We start from the raw sequence: 27323 nt of genomic DNA on the forward strand, positions 1-27323 counted from the left end.
ACTGTCCTGAGTATCTTATTCCAAAGAAGAGATGGAAGCATAAAGCCTGTTTTAAAAACAAAAACAAAACACAGGGAAAACATTCTGGAAACATTTCACACAGAAGCTAGGTTTTCAGGCAACTTATACCTCAAAGGTCCCACAGAAACTATTCTCCTATGGTGGCCTAAAGAGAGAGAAGAGGGAGGTTCCTCTCTTGTCCTCAGGCCACTTAGAAAGTGGCAAACATGTGTATAGGGTACAATGCCCTTTAGACAATACCCAAGTTCAAGTTTGTTACATTTGTATTTGGGGCTAGACTGTCTGACCTTTGTTGCCTCGCCCTGGGTGAGGAGACCTATAATCTCTGTAGAGGTACTTTTCTCACATTGCAAAGCCATGAAACTACATGGTCTACCCTCTCTTTTATTTAAAATTGTAATATTTCCCACTGTCATAGCTTATAAAAAGTTTTGGCCTCCACCTGAGGGGTGGTAAGCACACCCAAACCTGGATAGAACCTCACACATACTCACCTCTTTGCTATTGAACTACAGCCTTACCTAACCTCACATGAGCATAGTCTGTGTGCATGTGTCCTAACAGGAGTCAAACCTACAACCTTGTGCTTGTTAGGCAAGTGCCCTACCACTGAGCTACATTTCCAGACTCAGTATGATTTTTACCTTAGTTTTTGTATTGCACATCTTAAATACTCTCTCATTTAAAAGTCATTTCTAGCAATATTGCATTATTTATACATGTAATAAAAACATGCTCAGGCATGGTAGTCCATGCCTTTAATCTCAGCTCTTGGGAGGCAGAGACTGGTAGATCTCCACGAGTTTGGGGCCAGCCTGGTCTACAAAGCAAATTCCAGGTTAGTTATTGCTAAATAGTTTCTCAAAAATAAACAGGGGTCTGGCAAGATAGCTAAGCGGATAAAAGTACTTGCAGCCAAGCCCTGAAGACCTGTGATCAATTCTCAGAGCCCACATAGTGGAAGGAAAGAACTAACTCTCTCAGGTCTCCCTCTGGCCTTAACACACATGTGAGATGAGTGTACATGCAAACACATAACTAGGTAAATGTAATAAAAGCAGTGATTTTTAAATGAAAATTCTTCCATTGATTTTAGCCCTCCCAGCCCCCCCCCCAACATACTCCATTCCTATGTCCTCCTCACAGACAGCCATTGTTCAGAGCTCAGTTTACTTTAGTGTTGTTATATGAGTTTGTAATTTTACATCTGATGGAAAAAAGTCAAGGTCAAGTTATTTCCCCATTTTGGGACATTTGTGGATTTTCTTGGTTTGGCTATCTCATTGAAAGCATAAATGAAAGAAGGTGTCACTGGGCGGAACTCAGAGTGGACTGCAGGTGTGACTGATGGCTTGTGTTGTCAGGTAACTTCAGAGTCATTGGGGACAGGTCTGGGTATAAATGTCAAGCAGGAGAAGGGACCTGGGATATGCTCAGGAGCCCTACGTGTACTGCTTCACACGAGTACCTTCCTAGCAGCTGCTGTTTTCTGTACCAATTATCCTGAGATGAGGGATCTTCCTCTCATTCTACAGATAGAGAGCCATGGCTCAGAGGGCTCAAGGGCCTGGCAGATGGTCACACTCCACCTCGTTCAGTTCTGGGTTCTAAGTTGCCAGACACTGAATTGAGGACTTGTGGTGCTGTTGTAGGGAACAGGGGATCTTGTTTTCCTGACTTCACATGATCAAAAACCATCATATCTGTAAACTACCTTTGGTCTAAAAGAAACACTAAAATGTTCCTGGGATTGGCTGCTGGGTGATGGTAGTGGCTCTGGGGCTGGGGATAGAACACCAGCCTCATGCATTCCAGGTGCTTCTACCCCTGAACTCAGTTGTTAGCTATTTTCACACTTTAGTGTGTATACAATACCTAATGGTTTGTGTGCTTTGTATCAGTCTCAAAGCCATCAGGATTGCTTTGAGAACACACTGAATGTGAGGCTTAACGAGATGAAGGGACTCTCCTAGCAGAAGTGGCTGAAGAGGCATCCAAGCCCAGTTCTATATGTGAAGAAAGCTGGACATCTGAGCTAGGCCTTATTCCACTCTCCACTCTCTCCTCCCAGATAACAGTGACTTGATTGCATGCACAGTCATCACCAAGGATGGTGGTATGGTCCAGCGGTTCCTGGCTGTGGACATTTACCAGATGAGCCTGGTGGAGCCTGACGTATCCAGACTTGGCTGGGGAGTGGTCAAGTTTGCTGGCCTTCTACAGGTGAGAGTCTAAGAACCCCACTCTGTTTTCTCACTCTGCACACATGCATGGTAAAAATGTCAGTTTTATACTCACTTGTAATGGCACAAGAAGTATGCACACAAAACCGGAGTATTGCACAGAGAACAGCCAAGTCCCTTTTACCAAAACCTTAATCTTAACACCTCTCCTTCCCTTCGGAGAAAACCCATTGCCAAGCTGGTCCTTCCAGATCTGCTTCACTGCCAAGAGCTTTTTAATTGTGTATCCATGGAACTGTCAGTTAAACTCAGTGGGGAAGGACCACATGGTTGTACATGATCTCAGCATTCAGGCAGTAGAATCAGGATGGCATCCACAAATTCAAAAACAGACCAGTCTATTTAATAGGTTCCAGACCAGTCAGGTAGGTTCATGGAGCAAGACCTGGTCTCAAGATAAAAGGGTGTTGGGAATGAGGACAGTGTGCTGGGGGTGAACCTTAGTTGATATGGAGTGCTCACCCAGCATGCATGAGGCCCTTGATTCCATTCCCAGCAGCACATACAAATGGGTATAATCATACATGCCTATAAGGAGGTGGAGGCAAGATGATCAGACATTTAAGGGCAGCCTTGGCTACCTAAGGAGTCAGAGGCTAGCCAGAGCTACATGAGACCCTGTCTCAAAAAACAAGACAGACCAGGTATGGTGATGTACATCTTTAATCCTAGTACTTGGGAGGCAGAAATGAGCAGATCCCTGTAAGTCTAAGGCAAATATGGTCTACAAACCAAATCCCAGGCCAGCCAAGGTTACGTAGTGATACTGTCGCAAAAACAAACAAACTTCACCAAGAAATATGTCTGCTATAAACATGTACAGACTTTCTTTTGACTCTTTAGTCCCTAAACAGGTATTTACATAGCACATATATGGTATCAAGTCTTATGCATCATCTAGAGTGAATTTAGAGTCTACAGGAAGATATAGTAGGTTATATGCAGATACTGTACCATTTAAAGTAAGGGCCTTGAGCATCTACAGATTTTGGTCCCCAGTTTGGTAGGGAGTGCCAAGGGTTAATTGTACATGAGTTTGAGGGTATGTTAGATTCTTATGCCATATCGTAGACTTGGCCTATCTCCTAGCCTCTCTTGGAGTGTCTAGCCATTTTAGCAGATGCATGCCTGCTGGGGTTCTCTTAACTGCTGTGTGGCAGGGCATGCTTGGCCAGAGCGCTCTTGATAATCCCAGCTTTTCAAGCATGTAAACCTGGTGTTCCACTTCCTCATGCCCCGGGCAGGATTTCCCTAGGCAGATACCCAAGAAGTTGGAATCAGCTATTTTAAGAGTTCATAGCTTCTGCCAACTTCCTCTAGCACTGTTGTTATCACAGGAGTTCCTGAGCACACCCTCCCTGACCAGGCTCTACAGCACCTCGTGTCTGCTGGGGCTCTGTCTTACAGGTTGATAAGTATGATGGCTGAGTAGTGACTAGCTGCAGAGGGAATGAAACACAGATCCCACTTCCTCTCTCTACTGTGTCCTGTCCCAGCCTGGGGCTCCCCTCCCCTCACTTCAAGGAGGTCCATTTCCTGCTGCACTGCTCTGATTCCCAGAAGACCTTGCGCAGGCTGAGTTGACTCCTAACCACAGCGGTGGGCAGCCCATTGTTGCCTGCTCTCCATGGGGAGCGCCTGTACATGAAGCCACTGCTCCTGTCTCCTCTCCTTCCCACACTCCTCCCTTTCCAGACCCTCTTACTCTCAGTGAGGGTGTAGGAGAATCTTTTTTACCCCAAAGTGACTCCCGTGTGGAACACTGCCCGGTAGATGGCCTGTGCATCTTCTTATCAAGGTACACCAATTTCCTTAGAACACAACATCAGGAAAGTGTTTTTCTCTCTCAGACGCTTAATGTGTCAGACAATGAAAGCCACACTCCCCCCCCACCCCCCATCCTCTTTTGGTTCTCTTCCAGTAGCTACTATTTATCAGACTGTTACTACGCACCAGATCCTTGCTTTAAACTCATAATAGCTCATCTTATCTGCTGCTGCCCTGTGATGCAGCCATTCTTTCCAAAGGGAGAGCCAAGTGTGTGGCCTCCAAGCACAGCAGCCCCTTCCTTCTGAACCTTCTTCAGTGGCTCCCACCTCCTCTAGCATATCTGACCTTTGAGTCTATCTTCTGTCTGGTACGCTTTTATCTCATGTGCCCTTGAACCTTTGTGGGCACAGACTTGACACAGAACCCATCCTGAGGCTTTATGGGAACCAGTCCTTACACACTCATTCCTCGTCAATGTCTTTATCCCTTTCACATGCAGCTTGCCTGAAGTCTCTGCCAAACAATTCTAGTGGCCCTTCCTCAGGGACTGTCCTCAAAGATGTACCAAAGGACAGGAACAATGCCTCATTTTGAAGAGAAACAAGGAGGTAGTGTTTAACCAGGTGACAAAAAAAGGCTTTGGAGTTGTGGCCTCTGGTTTTCCAGAAGGAAGAATTGTTGGAATTTGCCTGTTGTGACAGTGGTGGCCCTTGAAGAGGCTGGTGTACCTCTTGTGGTCAGGCATCTCAAGTCCTCATGGAAAGGAGAATTAGCCATACATCCAGCAGCTGATTCCTCACCTGTCAGGCCGGGACTGATCTGCATCACCCTTAAATCTTTGAGATGTAGCCTCCTTCAGAACAAAAGCAGATGCAAAGTGCTGGTGTCTTTCTATATGAGCCACTGACACCCCTATCAACCCTGGGCCTGATGAACATTTTGCCTTTGCCTTCTCGCTCTGCAGGACATGCAGGTGACAGGAGTGGAGGATGACAGCCGTGCCCTGAACATCACCATTCACAAGCCTGCCTCCAGCCCGCACTCTAAGCCCTTCCCTATCCTGCAGGCCACCTTCGTGTTCTCGGATCATATCCGCTGCATTATTGCCAAGCAGCGCCTGGCCAAGGGCCGCATCCAGGCCAGGCGCATGAAGATGCAGAGGATAGCCGGTGAGTGACCTCAAGAGCAAGGACTCCCCACCGCAGGGCTGTCACCAGTTCACATTGACCCAGAAACATCCCAAGACTTGAAAGAATGGGACTTTCCCTGCTTCCCAGGTGTTTGGAAGGGAGACAATCCTCAGCTGCTGCGTGGAAGAGAAGGGGCCTCTGTAACAGACAAGAAACAGGCGCAGGCAGGGGGCAGCTGGCACCTCCTCTTCACGAGTTAGCCCGCAAGGGTACAAGGGTATAGTCACAAAGCATTCTGACTGCCCTCTGCCATCTTAGGTATGCAAACAGGTCTTAGATCATTGTACAGGGGAAATTTTTAGTCACACAGAGAACAAGTTTGCAGAGCTTCCTACTCAGATTTGTTTGTTTCAGCTCTGAGGATGAAGCCCAGGACCTCACACATAATTTTTCTCACCATTCTCTTTGTTTCCTTATCATCTCTTGGTGAGCCGCCAGCAGCCAGCACCCAACACTAAATCCAGGAGTCATTCATACCTCACAGGGATGGTAGAGTTTGCATCACCCAGGCTTTCTTAGTAAAAGCCCTGAAATAAGGTTGTTTCTTCAAGTCATGAAATGGAAGTCAAGGCATTGTCCTGAGGCAGGGTGAGGCAGGGGAGTCCTAACCGCTCCTTTAAGACTCTCAGGCTAGAGCTGTGGCTCAGTTGGTAGAATGGTTGCTGTCTCAGTCAGGGTTTCTATTACTGCACAAACATCGTGACCAAGAATCAAATTAGGGAGGAAAGGGTTTATTCAGCTTATACTTCCATACTGCTGTTCATCACCAAGGAAGTCAGGACTGGAACTCAAGCAGGTCAGGAAGCAGGAGCTGATGCAGAGGCCACGGAGGGATGTTCTTTACTGGCTTGCTTCCCCTGGCTTGCTCAGTTTGCTCTCTTATAGAACCAAGATTACCAGCCCAGAGATGGTCCCACCCACAAGGGGCCTGAAACCCTTGATCACTAGTTGAGAAAATGCCTTACAGTTGGATCTCATGGAGGCACTTTCCCAACTGAAGCTTCTTTCTCTGTGATAACCCCAGCTGTGCCAAGTTGACACAAAACTAGCCAGTAGAGTTGCCTAGTATGTACAAAGCCCTACATTTGATCTCCAACACTATATCAAACCAGTTATAATGACACATGTCTATAATGCCAGCACTTGGGAGGGAAAAGCAAAAGACTTACAAATTTAAGGTCATCGTCTACTATATAGTAAGTTCAATACCAGCCTGGCTATGTGAGACCCTGTCCCACAGAAGATACAAATGAATGAATGCATGCATGAAGACCGAACAAATAAATAAATGAAATTATTAGTGCCTTCAGCTCAGGCCCACAGTCCCTCCATTATGGCTGCCAAGGGATGTCCAGCCCACTGTGAGGAGGAGCATTCTCTCAAGGAACAAAGGCAGAATAAGCTCCCTGTGTGCTTCATTTCTGGCTCCGCAGTTCCATGCTGTGTGTGCCTCCGTGATGTGCATCAGAGTTGTTCGCCCTTCTTGTTTCTCACGTAGCTGAAGCCTCGCCTGCGGAATCATGACAGAAGGATTTTGTAATGTACAAAGTGACTTAGATTATTCAGCCCTTCCTTTGAAGATTCATTTCCAGACTTTTCCCTGTAATGTGAAGCACTTTCTCACGCTGGCATAAAGGCCAGATATTTCATTTGAAAATTGAGGATTGCACTGTAAAGTGGCTGCTAGCATGGCTGCCTTGGATATTTCTTAAATTGATTTTGAAAAGCCACTTTGAACTAATACATCTCAAGAGTTGTTAAGGGAAGATGATGGCTATGACATGTAAACACACACTCATAAATACAAACATATGCTTCCTTGTACACATATTCTCATAAGCATCTATAGCAAGATTCCACCACCAAGATATCAAAAACTCAGAACTAGGGCTGGGGCAGCAGCTCAGTCAGGTAGTGCTGCTGCCCAACCATGAGGTTTTGAGTTCCCCAGCATCCATGTAAAAGCCAGGTATGGCAGCATGCAGCTCTAATCCCAGCCCTCGGGGGATGAACACAGAGAACCTGTAGGACTGGTTGTCTAGCTAGTTTAGCCCAACTGATGAGCTTCAGGTTGAACAAGTCACCCTGTGTCAAAAAATAAGATAAAGGGCATGCAAGGTACCTCAGGAAGTAAAGGTACTTACCACCAAGACTAATGACCAGAGCTCAATCCCTAGAACCAATTTGGTGGACACAAAGAACTGACTCACAAGTTGTCCTTTGACCTCCACACATGTGCCATGCCACACAAGGATGCCTGTGTAGTACATGTACATGAACACAAATACACAACACACACAAAATAGATATAGAAAACCCTTTTTAAGATGGTCAGCATTGACCTCTAACCTCCACATACATATGTACACATTCACGCACACAGGACTCTGAAAACTAATTGAACCTCTGCTGCCTTTTTCTCTGTGATTACTCCCTAGACAATATAGGAAGAACTCCTTCCATAGTACTTTGATCATATTAAATATAAGTCATCTAGAGATGATAAATAGTAGAGAGGATATGTATGTGTCATATACAGATATAATGCTATTTTTTATAAGGGACTTAATTACAGATTTTGGTGTCTTTGTGGAGGAGTCCTACAGATACTGACAGATCACTCATTTGTATATTTTGTCTGTCTGTCTGTCCATGTATGCCTGTGCATAAACTTTGGGGGGTAGAATTGGCCTCACTTGCTCTAGGATCTGAAGGTGTGTGTAAAGCCAAGCCTTTGGGAAGGGTCTTTTCTACAGATTGCAGGTACTAACTGGCCAAAGACTCAGAACCCTGCCATCTTGGCCTGAGCCCCTTCATTGCAGTTGTGTTTTGAACTTCCTTAGGGACTCTGGCATCCTGCCAGTCTCACGCCTCACGCTGTCTGTTTGGCTTCCCCAAGGGTCTTACTGTCAAGGCTGGTGTCACTCTGGCCTGTTGCCCAAGTTATAACAAACTTCCTGTCCCCATTACGCGTGCTAAGAACAAACTATGGTGCTGTTTGCTTACAGCCCTTCTGGACCTCCCAATCCAGCCGACAACAGAAGTCCTGGGATTTGGACTCTGCTCCTCCTCCTCCTCCTCCCAGCACCTGCCTTTCCGTTTCTATGAGCAGTGCCGCAGAGGCAGCAGTGACCCGACAGTGCAACGCTCTGTGTTTGCATCCGTAGACAAGGTGCCAGGTAAGCCACACCTCCTGCTAGGGACTCAGGCAGCTTTTCTGCTGAGCCCGCTAGAGGCCTTCCTCTCAGAATCCAGGCTATTGGCAGCTCTGGCTTCATAGAGCATGTGAGACATACAGACTTGGCTTGCCCTTTTTTGTTCTGTCACTTGGGTTTGGTTTTTCAGACATCTCTTAGGTTTGTGAAGAAACTTGTCAGAATCAATGTTTCTTGGACATTTCTTGACTAATTAGTGCTGAGAGTTGAGGATGAGAGATTTCGTCCTTCATGTAAGGTGACTAGGAGCTAGTGCATACAGTTCCTGGTCCCCTGACAAGGGAAGCCATGAGTGAGGAAGTCCCAGTACCCACAGGCCTTCGGCTTCTTCCCTCTTCTGCAACAATGTATCCAGTCCTCCTGCCCTTCCCTAAAAGAGAGATTCAGTGGAAAGTCCAGGGGCTGAGAGAGCTGCTTCTTAAGAAGAGCAGCCTCCTTCCTGCTTCGACATGGTCTAAGTGTATCCATATGCAGAAGGTGCCACCGGCTGGGGCGGGTGGGGGAATGAATGACTCTCTTCTCTTGATTGTAAATCTTAGAAAACTGGCCAGGCTCTCCCCTGCTCTTAACCCTTGCACGTTCAGGGCTAGAACTTATATTACAGGTATTATGAAATATTCTCAAAAGTGATTACTGATGTTGGATCAACAAAAGCCATGACTGCCTGTCCAAGTCCAACACTTGACTACCTCTGATTTAGTCTGCTTTCACCCGTGATTGGATTTCTTTATTTCATGTATACCATAAGTATATCATTTTTAATCCAACAAGATTTGATAGAATGTGAAGAAGTCCCTTTTGCTCCAGAATATGTGAACAGTTTTTTGTTTCTTGCATGTCTTTCTAGAAATGTTTGCTTGTATGTTTTATATATATATACATATACATATATATGTCTTTGCATATATCATGTGATGAGTTCTATGCCATGCATGTGATTCTCCATTCCCCTCTTGATACTTAATCTACCACATATCAACATAACATCAAAAGCATAACTGTCTATGAAATTAACTCTATTTTTTAAAAAAGGAAATAATGACTGTACATTTTTGAGATCTTACTGCCTGGCACACAGTCAGGCCTAGAGTGCTTAAGGGGTAGCCTTCTCTTGGCCTCTGGAAGCTCATCAGTCACCTTGGAGAGAAGCATACAGAGGCATTGCCCTGGGGCAGGGTGAGGCAGGGGAGTCCTAACCGCTCCTTTAAGACTCTCAGGCTAGAGCTGTGACTCAGTTGGTAGAATGGTTGCTGTCTCAGTCAGGGTTTCTATTCCTGCACAAACATCGTGACCAAGAAGCAAATTAGGGAGGAAAGGGTTTAATTCAGCTTACACTTCCATACTGCTGTTCATCACCAAGGAAGTCAGGACTGGAACTCAAGCAGGTCAGGAAGCAGGAGCTGATGCAGAGGCCACGGAGGGATGTTCTTTACTGGCTTGCTTCCCCTGGCTTGCTCAGCCTGCTCTCTTATAGAACCAAGACTACCAGCCCAGAGATGGTCCCACCCACAAGGGGCCTGAAACCCTTGATCACTAGTTGAGAAAATGCCTTACAGTTGGATCTCATGGAGGCACTTCCCCAACTGAAGGAAAATGGTCTGGCAGTTCTCAGAGAGAGGGGGTGTCTTACTGTTCTCAGGCTCCAGCATATACCTGGAGAACCAGTGCTGTGCCCTGTCTCAGCTTTTACACCAGCTCCTTTATCTAGGACTTGAGTGCCCACCTCCCATTGGTGGCCCAACCCCAATGTGTGGGCTCCATCCTTCAAAGGCCTTTTATTATCATGCTGCTGACCAGGGCCAAACCCTTCCCCTATGACATTGCCTTGGTTTATTTTCTCCGCAGAATTCAGTTCCTTGTCAGGTTGTAGGCTGGGGTCTGGTTCATTTGCCCCGTGGAGAATGTCACTGTGTGGAACTGTTCTGTTCACCACTCTGCTTCCGTGCCAGCGGTGGCTTCAGTCAGTGTTTGTCAAGTGCAGCATAAGCCTGCATTTGCTTCTATCGGAACACCGAAAAGACCAGGATATCCTATCTAGGACCCAGGCACCTGGGGGTTTGGTCTGCCTAGGGAACACAGGACCAGGACCCAGCTCTTCAGCAGCACCACCACCAAACTTCAGTTGCCAAACCAGCATGTGTCCCCAAGCAGGAGGACCCTGGCCATACAGAGTTAGGGTGACTTCAGGTTACAGAATATGTCCCCAACCCTCACCACCTGGGTCAGCTTTGCAGAAGCCAGAGTAAGGAGAGTCAGGTGGAGACCATTGGCTACTCTTCAGCATTCACAGCTGCCTTCTGGGGCCTGAGTTCCATGTGTCCCTTGTCACCTTCTGAAATGACAGGTGTTGACTGTGGGGATTCTCGCCGATCTCAGGGCTCACTTGATTGGGATACGTCTTTCCTTTTTGTTTGTATCCCAGGTGATGCACACAGGCAAGTGTGACTCTAAATTTGATTATATTTGATGGAAGTGTGCCTCTCTCTTCTTGGGAGAAAGAGTAAGATGGAGTATAAGCCAGGCTGAGGGGTTAGCAGCTAGCCGCTCTAAGTGTTTGGATTTTTGTTTGTTTTTGTCTGTTTGGCTAAGAAGTTACAAATTCTGTTTATCTTCTGCTCTGTATTGATGGCTCTTGCCACCCCGTGGGCAGCTTTCTAGGGCAGAGAATTCCTAGGGAGGGAATAGCAGTGGTAGCCAGGATGGGGCAGCAGTTACTTGAGGAGTGCCCCAAGCCCTCGTGGCAGTAGCTGCTTCCAGAGTTTGCCATGGCCAGCAGGATATGCTCAGCACAGCCTTGAACTGGTGCCCCGAGCAGAAGCTCTTCCCAGCAGAGCTCTGTGCTTAAGACTAAGTTAATTCTTTGCATGGATACACCACATCTTGCTAATTCAGCCCCGCCCCGCCCCGCCCCGCCCCGCCCCCACCCCCACTGTTGTAACTATGAACCTTTATAGGTTTGCAGGTTTTAACTTCAAAGCATATGCCTAGCAGTGGCCAAGTGGTCATTTAATGTTTTGAGAACTGCCAGACCATTTTCCCTCAGTCTTTTCAACCCTTACCTTTAGCTGAAATTGAGGTTAATTTTCCCCTTTTGCACCATGGCCCTGCATTGGAATGAGAGGTACATGGAGTGACCTGTTTTTCTAGGCAATGCACAGGTCTGCCTTCCCACCAGTTGGTCTGGCTCTGGTGCCAGCAGAGTCACACTTGATGCTGTTAAAAGGGGTCCTCTGCTCTCCTCTCTTCCTGCCCCAGCTTCCTGCCAGTGTGAGCATTTTTATGCCTTGAGGCAGGCATTTAAATCACAGAGGAGGAGTTGGTGAGATAGCTCAGTTGGTAACTACGTAAGCAGTGAGGACCTGGGGCTGTGCAGACCCTTGAGGCTCACTGCCTATGCACCCTGGTTTTCTCAGTAAGAATGGTGCCAGGGGGAACTCCTGTCGTAAAAGGGAAAAATAAGGATGGATGGTGCCCGAGGAACATCCACAGGTGTGCACACAGGAGCATACACTTACACACAAATCTCCAGGATCTGGGGAGGGCCGCTGGCCCAGGTGCTACCAAGGCAAACCCAGTCTTATCAGTTGCCTGGCCCAGAACACTTAATAGCTCTCTGCAACAGCCTGCCATTCCAGGACAACAATGGCAGCTAAGTAGCCCAGGAGGAATGTAAGGGTGCCGAGCTGGAAGGTGCCAAGTGCTGGGGGCCTGGCAATGAGCTCCAGAGAGGAAAAGCTAACAAGCAGAGTATTAAGTATTAATATGTGGGCATCAGCCTTGACTCTCCAGCCTGGGGACAATATGCAAGGCGCTAATGTCCTCTTGGGGGTGTTTCTGACTATAAAACAAAGCCAGCTCTCTTCTTCCAGCTTCCCAAGCCAGAAGATTGTTTCTGAGTCACCCAGGAAGGGGGCCTGCCACCCCTCGGCCTCCCCAGCTGCCCTCAGCTCCCTGTGCAGACTGGCCTGGGCCAGCCAACTAGAGACACTGATTCCTACCCTCCTTTTTAGTGTAGCTTTTACAAAGCAAAGTACACTGGGCTGCTGGGCAGTTGACAAATTATTTTCCTCTGGTAGTCCCAATATTTCTGCTTCCCTCTCTGCATGTGTAGAAGTACCCTGCACAAGGCCATAAGCCTGACTAAGGTCAAGTAACATAAGCACCACAGATGCTACAGCAAGTTTCTCTTAATCTCGCAGCATGACACATCGAAATGAGCCATCCTAGCCTGCTTTTAGAAACAAAGGCCTAACTACTGCCACCCAAGGCCTCTTGCTCCCAGGCACATTGCCGGGTGTGTAGTACATACTGGTACTCCCAGCACACTAGACACTTGGCCATGAGGATTGAGAGGTCAAAACCAGCCTAAAGTTACATGGAGAGACCCTGCCTCAAAGATTAAAAAAGAATTGCAGAAATCCTGTCTATTTCTGGAAGTATAAGCTCTGTTGGGGAAAATTGTCTGTATCTGGCATTTTCTGTATATTAACTCTCAGTTCCAGACAGCTCTCAAAGCTGAGTCCCTGCCCTACTCTCAACATTAGAAACTGAGATCCAGACTGGGACCTCCCAGCTCACAGGAAGCAGACGAAGCCTGTCTCTAACCCGTTTGCTTCAGTTTGCTTCAAGGCTGCCTTTTGTGAAGGCTGCACCAGCTCACATGGTTTTGCTACAAGTCTCAGCATGACAGAGGTTATAGATTAAACCGTTTTTAGAGAGCAGCCTCACAGGTGGTTGTGGCTTAGGGTATACTGGTCCCCATAATCTACACCCCCACCCTTGCATAGACCCAAGTCTTGTGCTTTGAGACCTGTCTCCAAAGGATCAAGTATCTGAACAAAGATACTGTTCAGAAAAATGCTCTTCCAGACTACTTCTTGACCAGACTGGAGGGCAAGCTCACTTGCACAATGGTGTTCTTGGCCCACATAAGAAAGAACAGAAACGACACTGGAATTGACCTCAACAAACAGCAGCAGTTGAGCGCTGACACTCATCAGTAAGAGACTGACCTTCAAGAGCTAGGCTGGGAACCAGGGGGATGCTCAGTGGATGAGAGCACTTGCTCTGCAAGCAGGAGGACCTGAGCCCAGGCGTGGTTGTGTGTACCACAGCCCCGGCATTATGGAAGACACAAGGGAACCCCAAGAGCTCCTTAGCCAGTCCTCCTAGTCAAAATGATGAGCTTCTAGTCTAGTGAGAAACCCCTTTCCAAAGTAATAAGACAGAAAATGATAGGCAGTGACAAATGTCGTGCTCATGCCTCCATATTTATATGGCATCCACCACACACAAAGGAAATCGAGTCAGAGTGGGTGTGACTGCCACCAAGAAGTCAGCTGGTGGTTCCTGGCTTGCCAGTCCTCTTTTCAAGGTGTTAGGGCATCCATGAACAGAAGGCTTCAGAGGCTCCCCACTGGGAGCCCGCCCACGTGGAACATGACCCCAAAGTGTCTGAGCAGACAAAGGAGCAGTTGCTCTATATAAAGCCCTGTAAAGACAGAGCCCAGCCACCCAGCAGAGCAGCCTCCAGGCCTATGCCTTTCCTCAGAGGTAGAGGGAGGGAGGGGCTGAGTTCTCAAGAATTGAATGTTGCTACATTGCTCAAGGGCTTGACCTACTTCAGGGCTCTGGGGTGACTGTGTCCTGGAGCTCTCTCCAACTGAACCCAAGTCATTGGTGTGGGAAGAGACCAAAACCCTGTACCTCACATGTGAGGCTTTGCCTGGGAAGGTTTGGGAAATAAGCCTCTGTGACAGGGCAGACCAGACAGGTCCATATCAGCATTGTGGCTCTGCTACTCCTGTGTGTGCACTGAACCCTGGGAGCCAGAGGCCTGGCTTCTAATTCAGCCTCCTGCTTCACCTTACACTTGCTACATAACACTGCTGACCTGTGCACCTTAGAAAGAGCTAGTAAGAAAATGTGTGTGTGTGTGTGTGTGTGTGTGTCCCCACAATTGAAAACATAAAACATAGTGGCACATGACTTTAGTCTCAGCAGGAGCAAGTAGATCACTGAGTTCCAAGCCAACATGAGCTACCAAGTAATTAAAAAAACAAAAACCATGAAAGGCAGATGTCACCTATCTCCGTAGGTTCTTGTGTATATATCCATCCATCCACCTGCCCAAAATGCAGCTACTTTCCTAGCGTGGGTGACATGTATGACGAGTAAACTCCATCATCCAAGACCCTGTTTTGTGGCTTCTTCCTCTACTCATGAGACAACTCAATGAGAAAAGTGCTTGACACATAAAAGCACAGGGACCCAAGTGTGAGCTCCAGAGCCCAACAGGAGGGTGTTTGGGTTCAACTGTAGCGCTTAACAGAGTGGGTGAAATTCTATACCCTGATCCAGAAGAGGTCTGCCTAAGAGCCCATGGCTTATAGAGGAGGTCAGGCCAGGGCCAGAGAAGAGCAGGGAGTCACCATCTAAGGCTACTCACAAGCTCTAGGAATCAGTCGGCCAGTGGGAAATCCGCAGTGGGGAAGAGGGACACTGCGCCCAAGGTCACCCACCTTCTGGGTGGCCAGCCAGGGATTTGAACTGGAGTTGACTGCTTCCCACACCCCACAAAGTGTGTTGTCTTCAGTTCTGAGGATGCCAGGTGACAGAACTGCAAGGAGCCATTGTGCTCCAGGTCCCCTGAGCTCTCTGTGGCTGCACTCCACTCCTAGTGAACCAAGAGCTGGAGAGGAGATGGCTTGTGTGGAGACAGGTCTGCATCTGAAGGAAGAGACCCTGAGAAAAGCATCTGGAGAAACTTGAGTTCACCTTGTGTAGGGAGTGGTCTCGTTTGTTCTGTGGCTCTGATAAACACCAAACCAAAAAGCAACTTGGGGATGAAGTGGTTTGTTTTATCTCACAGTCCAGAAGAAGAAGAAGCCAAATCATGGTCCTGAAGGATGCCTGCTTACTACCTTGCTTTCAGTCACCTCTCCTAGACCTAGGGATGGTACCAACCACAGTGGTCCCTCCTGTATCAATTAGCAATGGAGAAAATGCCCACAGGCCAATCTGAGGGAAGCAATTCCTCAATTGAGGTTCCTCTTCCCAGGTTTGTCAGATCGACAGCCAAGATAAGCCATCACATGCGTAAGATAACATGAGTGTGTAGTGGTAACATTGTGGAGGTCAGAGGTCAGCCTTGAATGTATTCCCCTGAAACCATCCACCTTGTTTTGAGAAAGAATCCCTCACTAGAACTTAACTTGCTAATTAGGCCAGGCCAGTGGCCAATAAGCTTCAAGGATCTGCCATTCTCCCAGACTCTGGGATTCCCAGTGTCTGCTGCTACACCCAGTTTTTAAAAATGCTGGTTCTGGGGACTAAACTCAGATTCTTTGCTAATCGAGCTATCCTATCTCTGAGAAAATGATTCATTCTCTTTCTTTTGATGTTTACTTTTGTTTCTGAGTCATCTTATCAACTGCTGATTGTCATTAGCAGATAATTGATAACACAGACAAAAAAATAAAAGTGTGTTTGCAGAAGTAGACTGTCCTAGCCCTTGCTTTTCCAAGTGAATAGATGAAGGTCCACTAGGATTTAGTATTTTGCCTCAGATGTTCTATGACTAGCTTAAGGAACTTCAGGTTGCCTTCTGAAACAGGAGAAACCACTTTACAGTTTCCCAAGAATTAGCCACAGTCCTCCGTTTGCCATCTGAGAGATTGAATCTCTGAGTAAGTAGTATTGCTGAGGTTGAGACAGCTGGGAGGAAAGTTAGGTCATTCACAAGAACTCATTAAGAGTAAGGAAAAAAATAGCAGACAGATGTGGCAATAACAGTGCCAAAGGTCAGGCGTGGGGGGAGGGGACAGAAGGTCTTGACTCTGACATACACATAAAGGAGGAGACCAGCAGGTTTTGAAGGGATGTTTTAAATTCTAAAGAAGACCTGTCTGGGGTCTTCACTTACTGTCTGGGGTTCAGAAGGGAAGAACCAAGCCTCTAAGCCAGTGTTTACCAAATGCTGGGCTGGGCCTAAAGATACAGGTGGCCCAGATCAGATCAGGGAGGCCCACCCTCACCCTGGGACAGAGAATGCTCTGCCAGGACCTCATCAGGCACAAGATGGTGCCTGCCAAGAAGGGGTGAAGAAAAGACTGGTTGAGTTAGGGCCAGATGGCAAGGGCTTTGGGGACCTGTTGAAGGGTCAGATTGATCCTGAAGCCACTGAAACATGAAAGTGTCTAAGGCAGCACAGGATGCAGGACACCCTGGACTTGGCCTTGATTTGCCTCCAGCTGGGAAGCTTGCACACTTGGCCCCAGTGTTGCTTGCTCACACCTGGACAATAAGGGCCCGTGCACACTGGACAATAAGGGCCTGTGCATACTGGAGTGATGCCTCTGGTGGGAGCTTTTCCTGGGTTGGTTGCCCTCCTCCTCCTACAGCTTCCCTGTGCTACCCATCACCTGCACTCTAGGATGGCTCTGACTTTTAAAACAGCTTCTTAGTAACCAAGGTTGGCCTTGAGTTCACAGAACGCCAATATAGGGTTATATTGCTTTTTTTAAGAAACCTAAGTGCCCTCCATTCTCACTCAGCCATATAGCTTAGAGGTTTTCTTTGAGCTCCCTCATTCATCTAGACATTCACAGCCCATCACCAATGTCCTATGGGTAGATTCCTAGGCTGTAGGCAGCTTTTTGCCTTTCAACAGATAGTAGGCACCTCTGAAGACTCTTGCACAAAGCTTTGCAAGGGGCAGTGACAAAAAACTCAAATCCTCAAAAGATTGGAAGTCAGAATTACCCAAGTGTGACAAAACGAGCTGTTTTCACAGCTTTCCTTCACACTTAATGCCATCTTCAGCTCGGGGTGAGAAACACCCCCAAACTGGTCAGCTGGTTCCAACACTCTGCTCTGCAGTCTCTGTGAGCCCTGCTGGGGACTCAGGACACAAAAAGCCACCTATTCAGGTTCCATTTGAGGAGTAACAAGATAAAAAAAAGTACAAGCCAGGCATGGTGGTACACATCTGAAAGTCTAGCCGTGGGGAGATGGACAAATTTGTGCTAGACACTAGGCTACCTATATAAAATGAGGAGAGAAACCGAGGTGTGGTGGGGATTAGCCAAGAACCATCTTAATTCCATGGGCTGGGATCCTGGACTGAAAAATGGAGAAAGCTAGCTCAAGTCCAGCATTCCTCTTTCTTTGCTCCCTGACTGTGACTCCTCCTGCCTCATACTCTTTCGCCATCATGATTCACATGCCATGGTGGACTTGAAACTGAGCCAAAGAATGCCCTTTCTTCTTTCAGTTGCCTTTGTCAGGGTATTTTTATCACAGCAGCTAGAAACATAGTTAAAACATATAACTTTATTAATCGCTCACTCGTGCACAGCTGGTCCAGCAAGACTCAGGAAGTGGCGCAGAGGCTCAGAGCAGGCCTGCTGCTTCTGTCTGCTGGGTTCCTGGGAAACATCTGACCTCCTCCTGCTCTTTGTTCTCTTTCCTGCTAAGTCAGCTAGAGAGTTCTATAGAGCCTCTGAGGTAAAGGATCCTTCTGTTGTGGCTTTCTCAGCATGGTGACCGTACAGGTAACAATTTAGGCCTCCACATACACTTTAGACTCTTGGATTGGCAGTGTCCTCATAAACTTTGGGAACAGCCAAGTGGTAGGAAGAGTTCTTCATGGAATGAGCCTTCCATAAACAACCCTGAACCTCATGGGAATAAATGTGTTTGCTCCTTTTCCCCCAAGTTCCAAGCCAGAAGCCCAAGGGAATGTACATTAGGTCAGAACAATGCCTAGCTGGATGGACTGACTGCTTATGGTTCTCCCTCTCAAAGAGGCCTTTGAGCTGGCCAGCAGAAAGCACCCACGGGAAGTGCTGGGCTCAATAGTGTGAAGCCTACCACCACTTGAGTGCCTGCTCTGCAGAACTGCATGTCACTGCTCTGTTCCCACAGTCCCCTGTCCCTGCCAAGGAAGCCCTGGCAGAAAGATGAGGCCCACTCCCCAGAGTTAGGTCCCAAATTTCAGTCCACACCTGCCCACAGATACTGTGTGACATTCTGTAGATCCCTGAGCCTTAGTGTCCTCTTCTGGAGTAAAATTATTGCTGTGCCAGCACCTCACAGAACCACTGAACTGGGGTCATAATGAGGAGAGAACCCAGCTCAGGTAAAGAAGTGGCACCCAGGGCCAGGAGCTCTATAGTAACCAGAGCACCTGGCTTTATGCCTGCCTCCTCCAGACAGCACCGAAGATGCTCACAGGCTTCTGGCCAGGGTTCTCTGGCTCTGCCAGCCATGCTATGGCACCATGAGGGTTAGCTTTTCATGTAGCACATGTGCACCAAGACCTCCTAAAGTCTATTAAATACATCATGCTGAAGTATCCCCATGAGGAGGGTCAGCATAGTCATGGCAGCAGTCATGCCTGAGCTACTGGACATTGAAGACCCATAGACTGGAGCACAGAGAGAATGGGAGAAGGCAGCCTCCGGCCACTTTAAACAGGAGCAAGTGGTTCTGATTCATGGTTGTCTAAGCTCCTTACTACTGCTAGAAGTATAAGGGAATGGAGACAACATGTGAGACTCTGGGGTCTCCCAGAATCTGGGCAGAGTTAGGTAAGGGTAAGCCTTCTGGCTTGGTAGATCTAGCCCTGGGACTACTGCTGGACCTGAAGCTCATGCAGCACCTTCACTGTGACAGAGTGCCTGAAGTCTCAGTCAGTCACACTACCAGAAAGAGGTCGTGCTCTCAATTCTGTTCCCTGCCTGCCAGCTGCTCTAAGGTAAAAACATCTAAAAGTTTGGCCCCACTGGTTAGAGTAACATGAGCCTACCTGCATTGCTAGCAGCAGCAGAGTATCTCACCACCCTTAACAGTGATCCTGAGAGACAGTTGCTATTGCTCCTCTTTGAGCAGGTGGGGAGGACTAAGGCCTCACCAAAAGCCACAGAGCAGTATATACTGTTGCTGAAAACCTGCCTGGTTCATCAGCTCCACAACCTTTGGTGTCCAGGGAGATATTCCAGGGACAAACCAGAGGAAGTTTGGGCTATGCCCTGGAGAAGCTATAGCTTGCCCTTGCCTATTAAGTCCTCACATCTGACTCCTGGGCCAGAGAAGTTTGCCTGATAGATGTGACATGTAAACAGCTTTCTCTCCTACTTTTTCTGCAGCAAGGATGGCTCTCATCCAGAGTTCTTGAAGATAATATTACTGAAAAGGCTCCAACCTGCAGTGGTAAATCCAGAAAGTTTGAGGACTGAACAATGTAGTCAAGGCTTTCAGGAGTGGAGACTTAGCTCATTGCCTTTAAATCCATGAAGGGGCTTCTCTGAAGAGAGTGGAGTTTGTCTTTCCATCCATTCCCTCTTCAGCAAGCATTCACTGAGGACCTATAGCTATCATGTGCTGGACTTGGCTTAATGGCTCTGCCACATGAAGTTTGCCATACTGTAACTAGTTAGCCTATAAGGAGGATGCCCTGACTAGTGAAGTTGATGTAAGCTCCCTGAGTAGGTGGAAAGGCAGAGTTAACAGCAGTGGATGGAGAATAGCATGTGCAACTTGCATCAGGAAGCCTGGATGGGGCCAGGCCCACGTGGCTCCTACTCCTGCTCTATGTCCTAGCCTGCCCTAACAGGGTCCAGGTAGCCAGGCATAGCTCCTTAAAAATCAAGAGGGTTTGGCAATGTAGCAGTACACACCATTAATCCCAGCACTTGGGAGGCAGAGACATGCTGATCTCTGAGTTCAAGGCCACCCTGTAGGACAGTCCTTGGCTTGAGGCCTTAGGCAGGACCAGCCAAGCCTTATCATTATTATTATCATGTGTGCATAGTGTGTGTGGATACAGGTATGCTCATGCCATAACATGCACGTAAGTGAGAATTAGCATGTGCGCAGTGTGGGATACAGGTGTGTTCATACCATAGCATGCATGTATAGTCAGAAGCATGCATGTATAGCATGCATGTATAGTCAGAAGCATGCATGTATAGCATGCATGTATAGTCAGAAGGCAACTTCCAGAGTCCGCTCTCCTTCTCCCTTGGTATGGGCAAAGAGCTTTAGCCTGCTGAACCATCTTGCCGGTCATAGCCCCATAAACTTATGAGGAGAGATGAAGCCACGCTGTGAGGGAGCTTCCCTGCTGGACTGGAGGCTTCTAGGTTCTTCTGCTGACCATCTATGCCCCAGAATGGATAGAGAAGTTTTCCTGAGTTTCCTCTATGTTGCTTTACAAGAGGACTCCTGATAACCATTTCAGTGACAACAGTGACTGCACTGGCCTGCCACCCTAGCACCAGCTGTGGCTACCCTGGCACAGGGCAGTGTGTAACTGAGTTCCCTCCTCCCATTGAGCTAAAATAGCTGCCTTGTCCGATAGCCTCCCTTCTGTACAGAACTGTGTTTCCTCACGTATTTGGCATACAAGGGAGCCTGGGTATTGGAGTAGGACACATAGAAACCATAGATTTAGTTTTAGAGTGGCCAGCTCAGTGCAACTAGTAAACTCATCATGGGCATAATTCTATATCACTCTCTGTTCCAAAAACCGGGGAGGGGGAGAGTCTAGACCAGTGGTTCTCAACCTTCCTAATGCTGCCACTCTTTAATACAGTTCCTCATGTTGTGATTCACAACCATAAAGTTACTTTCATTGCTACTTGAAAACAGTAATTTTGCTACTGTTATGAATCGCAATGTACACATTTTTGGAGACAGAGGTTTGCCAAGGGGGTTGCAACCCACAGGTTGAAATCTGCTGGAGCTGAAGATGCTTCCCTCAGGAGTTCACGGTGTCCTGAGAAGGGAACTCCTAAACCACAGCAGCAGCAGCAGTCCAGGCTACACTGAGATGCCAGGCCACCCAGGGCAGGAAGGCTCTAGGAAGGGGTCTTAAAGAAAAGGCAAGGTAAATACAGTATTATCCAGGAAGGAGGCTGTCTTAGTCAGGGTTTCTATTCCTGCACAAACACCATGACCAAGAAGCAAGTTGGGGAGGAAAGGGTTTATTCAGCTTACACTTCCATACTGCTGTTCATCACTGAAGGAAGTCAGGACTGGAACTCAGGAAGGTCAGGAAGCAGGAGCTGATGCAGAAGCCATGGAGGGATGTTCCTTACTGGCTTGCTTCCCCTGGCTTGCTCAGCTTGCTCTCTTATAGAACCCAGACTACCAGCCCAGAGATGGTCCCACCCACAAGGGGGTCTTTCCCCCTTGATCACTAATTGAGAAAATGCCTTACAGTTGGATCTCATGGAGACATTTCCTCAACCGAAGCTCCTCTCTCTGTGATAACTCCAGCTGTGTCAAGTTGACACAAAATTAGCCAGTACAATTGACCTCTTGTCAACTTGACACAAATACATCACTAGTAAGCCTCAACCCTTAGTTCTTATTCATCCCCAAGATCTTAAATAACTTTAAAAGTCCCACAGTCTTTACATATTAAAAGTTCAATCCTTTTAAAATATCCAGTATCTTTTAAAATTCAAAGTCTCTTAACTATGGGCTTCACTAAAAAACTTCCATCAAGAGGGAAAAATATCAGGGCACAGTCACAATCAAAAGCAAAAATCAATCTCCAACCGTCCAATGTCTGGGATCCAACTCACGATCTTCTGGGCTCCTCCAAGAGCTTGGGTCACTTCTCCAGCCATGCCCTTTATATCACACGCATCATCCTCTAGGCTCCAGATGCCTGTACTCCACTGCTGCTGCTCTTGATGGTCATCTCATGGTACTTGGCATCTCCAAAACACTGCATGACCCCTTCACTCCTGGGCCATCAATTGCAACTGAGGCTGCACCTTCACCAATGGCCTTCCATGGCCTCTCACAATGCCAAGCCTCAGCTGTTCTGCGTGACCCCTTCATGCCTTCAAAACCAGTATCACCTGGGTAACTCTTACACATTACCAAGTCCAACCTCAGCACATGATACAACCTTGGCTATCTCTGGAACACAGCCTCTGTACTCTCAAAAAACACTTCCCAGAAGATGTCACCTCAACGATGCTGGTGTCTTCTTAATCACCTCTAATTTCTTAGTTCCAGCTAACCAGCATCAATAGTCCCAGTAATGCAAAGGTTTTACTTTAGTAGTTCTGGTATCTTGTTAACCACAGCTGATTCTTCAGCCCCAGCTAAGCAGAATCTTCACAATCCAAAATAGCAATGGCCCTAAAAAGAGTCTTTTAATTTTCCCTCTGAAATTTCACAAGCCAGGCCTCCATTTTACTGCACTGTTCTCAACATTATCTTCCAAGCTCCTACACAACATCCGACAGAGCTCTTAACAGCGAATGGATCTTCTGGCCCAAAGTTCCAAAGTCCTTCCATAGTCCTCCCCAAAACATGGTCAGGTTGTCACAGGAATACCCGACTCTGCTGGTACCAATTTGTCTTAGTCAGGGTTTCTATTCCTGCACAAACATCATGACCAAGAAGCAGTTGGGGAGGAAAGGGTTTATTCAGCTTACACTTCCATACTGCTGTTCATCACCAAAGGAAGTCAGGACTGGAACTCAGGCAGGTCAGGAAGCAGGAGCTGATGCAGAGGCCATGGAGGGATGTTCCTTACTGGCTTGCTTCCCCTGGCTTGCTCAGCCTGCTCTCTTATAGAACCAAGACTACCAGCCCAGAGATGGTCCCACCCCCAAGGGGCCTTTCCCCTTTGATCACTAATTGAGAAAATGCCTTACAGTTGGATCTCATGGAGGCATTTCCTCAACTGAAGCTCCTTTCTCTGTGATAACTCCATCTGTGTCAAGTTGACACAAAACTAGCCAGTACAGAGGCCAAGATATGACAACCACATGAGTTGTCAGAAAGTAGCAGGTTGATGCTTCACAGGAGTTATGGCAACCTTCCTGAATCTAAGAGCTTTAACCTGTGGAACCATCTTACCAGTGAACCACTGGGGCCTTCAAGAGCCAGGCTGACAGTCACAAAGCTTTTGGAGCAAGAAAATAATTGACTACCAGGGCCAGTCCACGTCAGGCTGTCCATGATATAGACCAGCTGGTGTCTGGATCTACTGATTGGACATAGGCTCAAAGCTGGGCATCCTTAACGTACCCACCTGTACTTGTCTCGTAGGTGAGGGCCAAGTTTTCTTTTTTATTGTGTTTGCTTATGGGGGCATATGATGTTGTTGTTTGTTTGGCTTTTTATTTTTTGAGGATTTTTTTTTTTTTTGAGACAGGATCTCACTAATAGTGATCCCTGGCTAGCCTGAAACTCAATATGTAGACCGGGCTAAACCTTGACTCAGAGATTCCATGCCTTTGCTCTTTAGTGCTGGGATTAAAGACATGTGTCACCATTGCAAAGCAGCTGTACTGGATAGCCTTTATCCAGCATGGATGATGGCTTTCTCATAACCACACAGGTAGAACCCCCCTTACCTAGGCTCCCCACAACCTATATATTCTAGCCCCTCCTAAGACACTCCCCCATGCCATAGGCAACAAAGGCAGCAATCCGTACATATGGCTAGGAGGAGTGGCCAGATTCTCGGGCAAGGGTCCAGTGACCCTTCCCTGCCTTTTCCTTTTAGAAGGAGAATTCAACAGTCTATAGGCCAGGGAAGCCCCTTCCTACTCAGCATTCTCCATACTGTTTCCTCATCTTCTCCCCTCCACATCCTGCTCAAACCATTACCCAGATGTTAACTGTGGAAGGCAGATCTGGGCTTTGGTGAGTGCTAAATTCCATCTCCTAGAGTCTAGGATCTGGACTCTATCCCAGGCATCTAGGTGGTGCTTAATAAACATTGGATGGGTATATAGATGCATACACTCACATAGAGGAAGATGGGTAGGAGATGGATGGATGGATGGATGGATGGATGGATGGATATGTAAAGGAGGTGGCTGGGTGAATGAATGAATATGGAGGGAAGGAGCAGCAAAACTTTAATACTCCATTGTATATTCCCTTGTATGTGTCAGCCAGTGTTCACTGGGGATTCAGGGGAAAGCCAAGCAGATCAGTCCCTTTGGATCATGGAGGCTCCAGAACTGCCTGTCATAATCAGTGCCCTGATGTGCTGTTCCAAGAGCTGGAATAATATTCAGGAAAGCACTGTTACCTGAACTTAAGATTCAGAAAAGCTTCTCTAAGGAGAAGGATCAAATCTAGGCAACATGTGTCCCAGACAAGGGAAGCTTGGCCCATAGGCTGCCTGGATCCCTAGTAATGAAATGCTCACTGCTTATGCTAGATTCCAACTCCTAGAGTGTAGAACCCTAGACTGTGATGCTCCACAGCTGTTTGGAGTGGCCAGAGAACTCCCTTTGCCACCACTGTGGCCAGAAAAGCTGGCCTGAGGTGATTGTCAGTCTTCCCCTTCATCCAAGAGCATGTCAGCACCTGGAATGTTGTTCTGTGTTGAATCCTGTTGGGAGGAATGTTCCTGGGCTGGACCTGACTAGAATGATACACACCATGCCATGTATAAGAAAGTGAGCAGCAAAGCAGGTTGTAGGGTTGAGAAGGGCTTGCGTGACTCCCTCAGAGAGATAGGGTACAGTGCCCTTCCTCCCTAGAAAAAGTCACATCAACCCTGTGAGTGAAAGCCCCTGGATGGACTGCAGTGGGGACATTGAATCAGTTAGATGTAGTGGATAACATTGTATCAGATGGATACAGTGGCATGCTCTGGTTATTCCAGAACTCAGGAGAGGAGGTAGAAATGCCAAGAACTTAAAGCTAGCCTGGGCTACATAGCACATCCCTTTCTCTGAAAAAAAAAAAAAAAAGCAAAACAAAACAAAAAAAAAACCATTGTGTTAAAACCACAATTACAACTAGCTGGGCTGTCACGAAGCCATCACCAGGCAGCACACAAGAAGTGGATTACCTCATCTGTGTCCCATTTAGGCCATATTTTCCTTAAAGACATCCAAATGTGAAAAAATAACTTGGAACCTGCTGTACATTCCAGGACAATCTGGAAACCCTGAAGCAGTCCAGACTCACCTGGCACTCTTCCTCTTCTAAATTTGCCTTTTTCCCAATTCTTTTTGACTCTGAAGAAAAAATCCTCTGTTCTTACCAGTAAAAGAGCCTCCTGTTCCCTTTTCTTTCCTGTAAGTCATGGTAGGCTTGTATTTCATACCTTTCCAGAAGTTGGTTGGTTGTGGTCTAACCTCAGAAGCATGGCTTCTGGGAATGACATTAGCTCCACTTCTATGAGCTTTAGTGAGACTTCAGAAGCTTGTCCAAAGCTCACGCTGTGGGCGTGGGACAGAAGATGGCAGCTGTGGTACCTGCTCACTGCTCTGGAAGCAACTTCAGGTCCTGAGAGGCAGAGTGCCAACAGCTCTGTCCAGTTCATACCAGTGGCTTTTAAAAAATAGCCCCGATGCCATGGGGGCAGTTAGGGCTGGGTATGTGCTAGAGGCCAAGACTCGAAGCCTGAAGGGCACTGTACCATGCTCCAGTGACTGTTTTCTGAGAGGTTCCTGCATCCAGCTGCCATGCTCATCTGCACAGTGACATATGACATGAATAACTTCACAGGGGTAGGCTTCACTTCTCTAGTACTTTCAGGGGATTCAGTCCATCGTGAGAGAAGGGCAGCTCACCACACTACATCCAGGAAACAGGACCATGTATGGACCAGCAAGATTACTTAGTGAGTAAAAGCACCTGCCACCAAGTCTGATGATCTGAGTGGAGGTAGGAGAATACTGACCCTTCCCTCCTGCTATGGCACGTGTGCATACATACACATGTGCACACACAAATATAGATTGACAATGAGAGACCTGTTCTGTTGGTTTCCCCTGCCTTTTCCATCTGTCCCCCCAGCCTATGGGATAGTGAATGCCATATTACCTAATTGTCTAATAAATGTCATCACAGACACACCCAGAGTATATTTACTAATCTCTTAAGGAATTTTCATCCCAATCAAGATGAACCATCACATAAACACTAAGTCTCAAGGACCCAGTCCCTATCCAGTGTCAGACATGACCCCATGTCTGTTTGTCCTTGTTGGAACACAGTGTTCCTGAGACAGACAGCAAAGCTGTTCACCTTGAGGTCACAGGATACTGGTCATAAAAGTTGGGGAAGAGGAACGGAGATGAGCTCTACCCATCAAAAGCACATCTCACTTCCTCCGTCCCCTTCTTACCTACTGTAGCCTAGTCAGTTGTCAGATCACTAATGGATTAATCCAGTATGGAGTGAGAACCCCATTGTTTTGTCCCCTATGGAGGCCTGCCTCTGACCATTTCTGCATTGCAGTCCAAGCCGTCCATATACAAGTCTGTGGGAGTTACTTGATATCCATGCCTTAAAATCACCACTTGGACTCCCTCCCCTGCAGTGCTGACCCTCCCTGAGGGTGGCCATGAGAACACATTTGCCTCCCAGGATACTGAGCAATTTGGATGATGAGCAAAGAGCTGGCAGCCACCCCAATGTAACTAGCAATGGGCCTCTGTACTTTGCATGTCTGACAGGTGATGTGCCCTGCACACAGGCCCCCAGGAGTTCCAGAAGGAGCCTCTGCTGCTTGCAGAAGGCAGGATGTGCTTCTATCCAAAGAAGTGCTTTGGCGATTATTTATTAATTGAGAAAGGGAAGAAAAAAATAATAGGGTTTCCTGGAAAGGGATAAAAGTTCAATATGATAAACTCCCGAAAAGCAATCAAAGGCCAGAGAGGGCAGGAAAATAAAGGACAGAGAGAGTTGGAGAGATGATGAATCAGAGTGGGGCACGTTAGCTGTCAGGAAAGGGGCTGTATTTCATAGCCATGGGGGCGGGGCAGCACTGCGGAACTGCCAGTGGGAGACTGCCAGGGCTGCAGGGCAGGGAGGCAGCTTGCCCCACAGAGGTCACCAAGCCCTGCTGACATGAAGGGAACAGATGGACCAGTCAGCTC

General features: G+C 47.4%; 1 protein-coding gene across 9 annotated transcripts in view; it reads left to right on the forward strand.

Annotated features, from left to right (window-relative positions):
* Positions 1-27323, forward strand: part of Clec16a (C-type lectin domain family 16, member A) — a 199570-nt gene that overhangs the window by 141079 nt on the left and 31168 nt on the right. For all 9 annotated transcript variants that reach the window (XM_006522660.3, XM_006522662.3, XM_030249311.1 and 6 more), the window contains 3 exons: positions 2093-2244; positions 4999-5203; positions 8233-8403. In XM_006522660.3, the coding sequence (XP_006522723.1) occupies positions 2093-2244; positions 4999-5203; positions 8233-8403 (528 nt within the window). The remainder of the gene's footprint in view (positions 1-2092; positions 2245-4998; positions 5204-8232; positions 8404-27323) is intronic.

This window comes from Mus musculus, chromosome 16 (genome assembly GCF_000001635.26).
Source record: "Mus musculus strain C57BL/6J chromosome 16, GRCm38.p6 C57BL/6J".
NCBI lineage: Eukaryota > Metazoa > Chordata > Mammalia > Rodentia > Muridae > Mus > Mus musculus.